The sequence below is a fragment of the Plasmodium fragile genome (assembly GCF_000956335.1).
Source record: "Plasmodium fragile strain nilgiri unplaced genomic scaffold supercont1.42, whole genome shotgun sequence".
NCBI classification, from domain to species: domain Eukaryota; phylum Apicomplexa; class Aconoidasida; order Haemosporida; family Plasmodiidae; genus Plasmodium; species Plasmodium fragile.
This window is the reverse complement of record NW_012192622.1, coordinates 111,684-120,882: the sequence shown is the minus strand read 5'-3', so window position 1 is coordinate 120,882 and position 9,199 is coordinate 111,684. Positions and strand designations below refer to the sequence as shown.

Here is a 9,199-nt window from a genome sequence, read left to right as displayed (position 1 = left end):
AAAAAAAAAAAAAAAAAAATATTATTAGCGCAGGAAAGAGGGAAGTAGAATGTATTTATTAGCGCGGCGAAAGGGGCACTCAAAAAATGTGTCGCCGCGCAAATATAATTGAAGATAGAAACAACTCCCCACCCCTCTTCAGCCGCTTTAAAACAATGCACACACGTGCTACAAAGGAATGAACCGCCTAACCGAGCGCGCAGCAAGGAAGTGGTGGTCCGGTCCACTGCTCATGAGGAATACAAGATGGAGTTGTGATAAAGTGACCTCGCTTGCACCCACCCGTAGAGCGATTCACGTTTTCTTTACATACGACAAGAAGGAACATGACAGACTATTAAGCATTAAAAGATATGACCAAGGGAGAGACAAGTCCAAGATGGTTCTTCTAGATGTAGAAAAATGTGAAGGGGAGAAAATAAAGAAGAAGATTCACAAGTACCTGATCGGAGGAGTGATTCTGTCATCTATATGTATATGTTTAATTGAGTTTGATGTGGTTACAAGTTTGTATGGCTACTTACTCTCCTTTGGGCTGCTAGCATTTTATACTTTAAAGTTATACTCATGGAAGTCAGTTGTACTTAGGGCAGTCCTAGATGTAAAGAACAGACACCTGCTACTGTACCCGTTTAAAATGATTTCGAGACAGGGGATGAAAAAACAAATCATTTTATCTCTTCACGAAATTAAATTCATTCGAACAGATGGAAATTTTATTAAAATGTATTTTAAGGGGCATAGTTTGCTCTCCTTTCTTTTTCAGTATAACATGGTTACTCCGCTGTGCATGCCGAGGTACACGTGTGCCCAGACGAGTGAACCCGCCAAGGAGGATACGGACGTGTTATACCACTACGATTATAACAATTTGAATGTTTCAGCGTTCGGTCAAAGGAATGCAGTGGGGACCCGCGCAGTGGGCGAGGCTGCTGCCGTTGGCTCTGTTGGGGCTCTCCCCCGGGTGCGCAAAAATGCGGAGGGTTACCCGCTGGACGTGGCGGAGGAGGCCAAGCTGCTGTCGCTCCTCCGTGGTGCTTAGCGGAGCGCGTAGCCTCGCGATTAGTGTCGCAATTAGCGGCACGCCCTCCACGTGTGCACCTCTTAACATGTTTGCTTATCATCGTGTAAATAACTTCCTAACCGCTAATCTGCTTAACCGCTAATCTGCTTAACCGCTGGTCAGGTTGGGTGGCTGGCCTGGTTTTGCGGCTGGCCCCGCTTGATCATTTTAATCTGATTGGAAATGTTAAGCTTGGGTGTGGCGCCGTCCATGAGCCTCGAAATGTTAACGTAGTACAGGTTGAAGTCTAGTCGCGCGGCGAGGAGGCGGTGTGAGTTGAGTTTGTCCCGCTTAGAGATGCGGGAGTGTGTGCAGGTGGACTTGCTATCGCTTAGGAGGAGGCAAATAAATTTATAAATATAATTTCTGTAGTACTTGAGCAGGATTTTAAGATCCCTAATGGTTTTTTCTCCAATTATTTTTGTGTTAATAAAATTGTTTACGTATTCAATGTCGTTGTCAATAGGGTTACTGTCATCCTTCTTTGCATCTGTAAGTTGTTTTATTTCTGAATAGCCTTCACAGACGGAGGAGATGAGTGCACTGGTGAGATTGATAAAGCGAGTTATGATGTCTAGTATGCGATACATACATAGATGTGTTTCGCTGTCTATATTATGGGTTCTATTGTTTGTAGAACCCGTTTTTGGAACTGCATCTGGGTTGTAATAAGTGGCTTCCGGATTTTTTTGGCTAGATGGGTGGGAAATTCCTCTTTGAAATGAAAGAAATTTTGAAGATGGTTCAGGCAAATGTGAAGGAGCATACACAAAATCAGTTGCACCTCCAGGAGGTGGTGAGTCTACGGAGCTGTTCAAGTAGCCATCTGATGTCGAGTCTACATCTGAATGAACAGATGAAGAAGACGCAGAAGAAGAGGGGGGAGCGGGAGAAGGGGCAGCAGCGGCGGCAGCAGCAGGATCAACTGCTCCATCAACTGCCCCATCAACGGAATTACCAAGGAATAAATCAACTTGAATTTGAGTTATGTACTGGTAATGCTCATGTATGAGTCGATCCAAGTCATTACAATTAAAAACGACATTTTTAAATTCCCTCCAGTTCATATCAATCACATCGTAGTAGAAGTAGGAGAGTAGGTTTTGAATAAAATGAAACATTTCATTCCTCATGATGTTACAATATATAAATACGTGGTTGTAACAGACGGCATTCATAATTTTAAATAAATGAGTAAACAGGTACCAGATATTTGCTAACTCGTAATGTATTTTTTTTAATTTAATTAATAAGACGTTAATAGTTTTGTATATATTTTTAACCTTGTGTGTAAAAATAATGTCTAAGGGTTTGTCCACTATAAAATCAAATACGAGGACATCCCATCCGATGTCTCCTCTTTTCACGTGGAATCTGTCAAGTACTAATTTGTTAATAATACTTTGGTTCGAGGTAAATAAAGAAGAAGATTTTATACAGAGGTCTAGTTTGCTGTTTAGGTAATGTCGTTTCAGTTCTTCTGCATCCATGTACAGATCAGTTTTCATATTATCAACAATGGATTCGAAGAAGTCTCCGTCTACGAGCAGGAGGAAGTGTCTGAAGGCTCTGAAGTGATCATACAGTCCGTACTTGTTTACCAGCATGGAGATCAGGCGCTTGTTCTTTCGCACGCACAGCTTCTTCACGTACCGGTGGATATTTTCCACATACGCGTTTACGTCAGTCGTGGAGAACACGTCCGCCTCCCCTGGGGGCGGGGCCGCTTCATTTTGCATCGCCACACCGCGCGGTGGCATATTTCGCAGCGGCGTGTGGGGGAGCGGCTTTGTGTTGCCGGGGGGAGGGTCGAACTGGGTGCCTCCTTCCCCCCCAAAGCTGTTCACCAGGTGCACACTTTTCCCCGCGAGGAGAATGCGCTTGGCTGTGCTGACTTTCAAAAACAGAGGAATATTATTATTGTTGAGACAAAATTTGTAACACCATATCTTTTCAGATGGCACATTTTTATTAGTGCAAATAAACGTTTCATTATACTTATCCTTCAACGTGCCGCTGTCCACCCATTGCTTCAGGATAGCATTTATTGGCTTTAAACATTTTTGAAGTATGGCTCTGTATATTTTTTGCTCCTCGTAATCGTATGTTTGTGATTTTGAATAGAGGAAGGAGAGGAAGTTGCATCCAGTGCTTCTGCGGGACTCATCCACGACGTTCACCAAGACCCTCATGATCTTGTACGATTCTTGTAGACGCAGGTGGAGCTTTTTAACTCCAATGTAGAGTGTGTTTTTGTGAATGTGTTCATTTATATCACTTTCAAGATGAGACAGTAGCTTGTAATATTCGTTCACATACTCACGCACTATTTGGTGCAGTGCGTCAACAACTAAGCTGCCTTTTTTTCGTGATTCGTTTGAATGTCTTCGTTCCGCGGGGGGGGGGTGATGACTCACCTCTTCACTCGAGAGATCATCCCCCCAGTGCTCTGTGTCGCTATGAGCATCCTCCCCTGATGATGTGGAAATACCAACGATAGTTTTAATTTTTTTGAAGTGTAAACCTAAGCTACTTATGTTGTTGATGAGGTGATGCATGCCGATGCTGACCTTGCGGTTGCACACATAGAAGCAGCGGTCCATCTTGTTATACTTTATATACTGGCCACTCATTCCTTGGAGGGGGTATATGAGATCCTTTATGAGCAAACTTTCCTCCACGTCGAGGTTGTTAAACTTATTGTTCAGAATGATGGTTGCGTACAGGCTCTTGTTGATGAAGTTTTTTTCACACAGTGGGTCGCCGCGTGGGTGGCTGCGTGCGTCGCGGAGTGCGTCACCACGTGGAGGTTGTCCCTGAATGGACAGTCTGAACTCGCGTCCCTCCTGCACATTTTGCGGTTGTGGCTTGAGCCCATTTGTGTTTACCAACTTGGACCCTTGTTCCTCTTTGTAGGGTTCTTCCTTTCTTTGACTCACACCCATGTGGGTAGCGCCCACGTGAGTAGCTACCACGCGAGTAGCGTCCACGTGAGTAGCGCCCACATTGGCAGGCCCCATTTTGGGGGGATATCTGTGCTTGTCTCCCTCTGAGGGGTTGACATTGCGCGTGACATTTTCCACTGCGGAGTTGGTTACCCCTGGGGGGGAAGCAGCAAATGGGTCGGAGCGCTGGCCACCATGCTGCTCATGAAAACTGTGTAGCTTCAACAGGATATACAAGACGTACCTGTAGTTTGTCCCACTGCTTTCCAACTTGCTTAACATTAATCTTATTTTGTTTAGAGTCATGTTGCTCTGTTTCAGACACAGGTACTCCACCTCCTGTTTTATGTTAACGTTTTCATGGTACTGGAGGACGTTGAAATTGATTAGAGAGGACAGAATTTTGTTGAGCTTGTATATTAGGTGTTTCACAAGAGCCTTTTTCAGTTCTTCATTTGTAGTGTGGTGAGTGGTGGTCGCTCCTCCCATCCCGTGGACATCCTCGTAGGCTATTTTTTTGGCGATGAAGAAGAGGTACTTTGCAAAGTGGGTTATGCTTTTGAATTGCTCTTCCTTTTGTTTGCTGGACGGCTCCACGGGGGGGCGGTACACATCGGCGTGGAGGACAGGGACGCCATGGTTAGGGTGGACACTGTGACTGGCGTAGTTGGCAAGGCTCGGGTGGCCCGGATGAGCAGCATGACCGGCATGACCGGCGTGGCCGGCGTAGCTTGGCGGGTTGCCACCGCTGCCACTCGGACTTAGGCTCATTTTTGCGAATCGGGGGTTTACCTTACTCTAGGGGTGTAAAATATTGGGGGCACAGCGTGTAGCGTGTGCTTGAGTCACTTGTCCCACTCGGCACTCCTCCACCCCTCATTCGAGCATCACTTGTGTTTTGTACTCAAATTGGGGCTTGCCTTTAATCTTTTTTTGCGCTATTCTTTTTGGCCTCGTTTGGTTTGTCCGATTGGGTGTTGTCCTCGCCCGTCCCAAAGCTGCCCTCTTCTCACTGGCGAGGCCGTTCTGCCGCTCCTCTGCCGCTTCTCTACTGGCCCCGTCCGAATGTTCTTTCCAGCCTGTCTCCCTCGTGGCGCCACCCCGCGCAGCTGAAGAGTGCACAAAAGTATGTTAACTTTACGTACGTGTAACACACTGCTTGGTGCGGTTTGTGCGTGTAAAAATTGGCCAAGCAGCGGGGGAAGGATTTTGTTCCCCTTCTGGCTCGGTCTTGAAAATGAAAAAGGGGATTGGGAAAAAGGTGTAAAGAGCTTACGTATCCTTCTAACCCAGTTACGTTTTCCTTTTTTCTTTTCTTTTTTTTTTTTTTAATTTTGAAATTAATTTCCCGCGTGTATAACCTTTGCTTGTGCGCCACGCTTGGAGAGATTTCCCCTATTTTTTTTTTTTTTTTTTTTTTTTTTTTTTTTTTTTTCGCTTTTTTTTTTTTTTTTGTGCGCGTTCTGTTAAAGAGACCCTCCCTTGGGTTGTTTTTCTCCTCATCCGGTATGTCCTTTGTGCAGCACACATAGCGTTCATGAGGTTAATTAATTCTCCTTTTAATGGCCCCATGAGGAGTTCCCACCTTTTTTTGGAAGAGGAGGTACACACGTGTCGCATGGCGCACTGGAAGGAGCTTCCCGTCGTCACATGCGAATAGGGAAAATGACCCGCTAAACGTTCGCTCGAAAATACAAGCGTAATTGTGAGGAAACGTTTGTTTGTTTGTGTAGTCGACTAGGACGTTACAATATGGAAAAAAAAAAAAAAAAAAAAAAGGAGGGCAGATGGAGTTCGTTTCAGACTGGGTGACTGAACAGGGTCGAACCGATTATCTTTTTTTCCCGTTTCGCAGTTACCCATGTGGGTGGTGCGACCATCTCCTGTGTGGGACGGCACGAAAAGGGGGCAAAAAAACCTCACCTTTTTCGAATGGACCTTTATTCGTTTTATGGTATGGGATGACCTTGGGAGGAGTGTCCCCATTCAGCATGGCGCTGGGTTTGCTCGCGTTAGTGACACTTGGGGTTAGAGATAGGGTACATGTACACGGGTACGCGTGAGGGCAGGTTCGACCGTACGCCCTCGTTACATGCATGCATTGTGCGCGGTTTATCGGTTGGCCGGTGCAACGGTTGGCCGCTTAACCCGTTGGCCGCTTACCCCCTTGACCGCTTAACCAGTTGACCGCTTGCCCGGTTGGCACTTGCGCGGTCGCACTCGGCTAGTATCTGAGCCAGAAGGTCTTCTGCCTGAGGTCGTAGTACTGCGGCATGCCGTGGAGGGCACCCATGGCGGCCACGGCAATCTCCCTGTCATGCAAATACTTCCAAGCAACCCGTTTTACTTCTTCAGTGTCAATTTTGTCCAGCCTCAAGAGAAATTCTGCTAAGGGGATATTTCTTCCGTACACCAGAATTTGCCTAGACACTTCTTCTGCCAAGGTGGATGACGACTCGAACATATTAATGAGTTGTGTCTTTAAATGTATTTTGGCTAGCTCGACTTCTTCATCTGTGATACTATAACTTAGGGAAGTGACTCCAAACATGAGTTCCCCCAGAGCATGTTCCACAGCTAGCTCATCACACTGTACATAGAATCCAAACAAACCCGTATTGTTGTAGCATGTATTAAAAGCAGAAAAGTAGTCGGCACATCCGATTGTCATTTTATTACAAATATTATTAACGGTTCTGTTTGCTGAAAGTTTTCCTGGCAGGATACCTTCTTCACTTTTTTTATAAGTACCAATAATACATTGCATTAGCATGAATGTTATTGAATCCGGCGATTTCCAATCAACTCCTTCAAAGGCTACAGCTACATGTGCACTAGGTCCTGAATCATCATCTCTCATGATAATTTCTGACCCACAAAAGTAGGGTTTGACAGTATCTATATTAGATGTAGAACCCATATTAGCAGTTTGAGGCTTTAAATGCCTAAAGTGTTGTTCTGCTAATTTAACAACCTGTTCATGTTCCACATCACCCACTGCACAAAGAACCATTCTGTCTGAAGTGTAATTGGTATTAATATAATTAATGATGTTTTGTCTGTTCATATTTTTTATATTATCTATGGGTCCTAAAATGGTGTAGCCTAGAGGATGATCCCTAAATGCAGTCATATGAAGTTTATCGAATATGACTTCGTCCTTTGACTTTTCTACTTCTTCCATTTCCCTCAATATGACATGCTTTTCCATGTTAATAAGATCTTCATCGAACACACTATTTGAAAGTATATCACTTAAGAGTTCAATGCACCATTTTATATCGTCCTTGAAGCATCTGCAGTAGTAACTGGTTTGTTCTCTAGCTGTATATGCATTAAGATGTGCTCCCATATTTTCAATTTCTTTTTCGAGTTGGATTCTGCTTCTTTTATTAGTTCCTTTGAATATCATGTGCTCGAGAAAGTGAGCTACTCCATTGTTCTGTTGATTTTCATATTTACTTCCACTGCTGATCCATATACCTATGGTGGGTACTTCACATGTGCTTTTGACGGTAGCTATTTTGAGTTTGTTTGGCAACTCGCTTACTCGAGTGGTTGGTTGGTTCAGGATTTCCTTGGGCAGGCTCTTCAGCGAGCTGTACCTCCTCAGCGTTCGCCCCAGCATGGCGGGTCGTTACTGACGCGGGGCTGAAGCGTTACTAACGCGTTGCTAACGCGTTGCTAAACGCGTTACCGATACGTCGCCGTCGCGTTGCTCCTTTTTTGCTCGTGTGTTACACCCCTTCCACTACGAATTGCGGCGAGGCTACTTTCCCCCTGTGTGCGGAGTGTTAGGAAAAGGCCACCATGGGGTGAAGGAACACCAGAGGGGTGTGAAGGAGGCACACAAAAAATGGGGCACAGCTTAAAAGGGGCGCTTAAAAAGGGGCACTTTTAAAGAGGCACTTTTAAAAGAGGCATTTATTGAAATTGAAAAAAGGAAAAGAAAAAATTGTTGTCGTTTGTGAAACGGGTACGAAGCAGGCGAATATGGTGACTCATGGAAAGCGAGTTCCAAACGGAACGGGACACTTGCTTTACAAACTAGTTTTGGCAAACTCCCCTCAAGGGCGTGGCGCTATAATATGCAAAGCGCTTTTTCAATTTTCATTTCCACACTTGGGCTGACACAGTTGACTCATTTCCTTGGACCATATGCATCGCACAAAAAAGCGAAAAAAAAAAAAAAAATAAATAAATAAAAAAAGCAACCGATAAAAAAAAAAAAAAAAAAAAAAATTTCCTACTGGGGCGGCACTAGTTCGTGTGCTGCTCCGAAACTTGTGCCGGCTGATCCGGAATGGAGGGGCAGAGAGAACAAGCTGTGTCACATAAAATACAGCAAGGAATAACAAAGAAGGAAAAAGGTGGCCATTGGAAAGGGGTGAAGCTGCGGATGTGCGCAAAGAGGTAGGAAAAAAAAAATAGCTTTACACCATTCGATGACACTAAAAACGAGACGCGATGAAAAGTTTTTCTTCAGAGCAGCTTCTCCCCCTCCGTGTGCGCTTCGGTACCTTCAGTTCACATCACACTTCAGAAGGGAGGAGTGTAACGCGATATTTGTCTCGCTGTTCCTCCCAAGTAGGCAGAAGTACACAAAAAGGAGCAGATGGCTTGGCTGCATCACCGAATGGCCGAATGGCGGTTGCGCAAAGTGTATTCAGCGCATACGGGTATAAGTCGGCTAAGACGAGCTGTCACAGGAGAAAGGGATAAAAAAGGCCTCGCAGTTGTGTCCTCCTGTTGACCTAGCATCGTTTGTGTAACGGATTATAATTGACTTCTTTTTCAATAGGGTTGAGTTCGAAGTGGGAAGAAGGATTGAGAACAGAAGAAAGGTGTGCTTTGGATGTGGTTGTATGTCCTCCCCCCTCCTTTCCCTTTTGTGTGTTACCTCAGTTTGTTTGCGTATGGTATTGGAAGGACAGCGTAATTAGGGGGCGTTTGCGCAGAACGTTGAAGCAGCATCGCTTTTTGTCAACTCTCACATGACACGGTCAGCGGGTCTCACCACGTGGTGAGTCAACCCGTTTGGCTCCACGTCTGAGGTGGTCTTTATATATATATTTTTTTTTTTCCCATTTTGAGCAAAGTTACAGAGAAAGGTGTTCCGTCGCGTCTTTCATGTTTAGCTTCTTTTCAACTCGTGATTGGCAAAAAAAAAGGAAAAAAAAAAAAAAAAAAA

At 44.8% G+C, this 9,199-nt stretch overlaps 3 protein-coding genes across 3 annotated transcripts; 1 reads left to right on the top strand and 2 right to left on the bottom strand.

Annotated features, from left to right (window-relative positions):
- Positions 1–178: 178 nt before the first annotated feature.
- On the top strand, positions 179–1,042 carry AK88_03591 (uncharacterized protein; the record flags this gene model as incomplete). Its single annotated transcript, XM_012481202.1, has 1 exon — positions 179–1,042. The coding sequence occupies one exon, from the start codon at positions 179–181 to the stop codon at positions 1,040–1,042; it is 864 nt and encodes a 287-aa protein (XP_012336625.1).
- A 140-nt stretch (positions 1,043–1,182) lies between these two features.
- AK88_03590 (uncharacterized protein) lies at positions 1,183–4,779 on the bottom strand (the record flags this gene model as incomplete). The annotated part of the gene is made up of 1 exon (XM_012481201.1): positions 1,183–4,779. One exon carries the CDS (start codon positions 4,777–4,779, stop codon positions 1,183–1,185), a length of 3,597 nt encoding a protein of 1,198 aa, XP_012336624.1.
- Positions 4,780–6,232: 1,453 nt separating this feature from the next.
- Positions 6,233–7,636, bottom strand: AK88_03589 (uncharacterized protein; the record flags this gene model as incomplete). The annotated part of the gene is made up of 1 exon (XM_012481200.1): positions 6,233–7,636. The coding sequence occupies one exon, from the start codon at positions 7,634–7,636 to the stop codon at positions 6,233–6,235; it is 1,404 nt and encodes a 467-aa protein (XP_012336623.1).
- Positions 7,637–9,199: the final 1,563 nt, after the last annotated feature.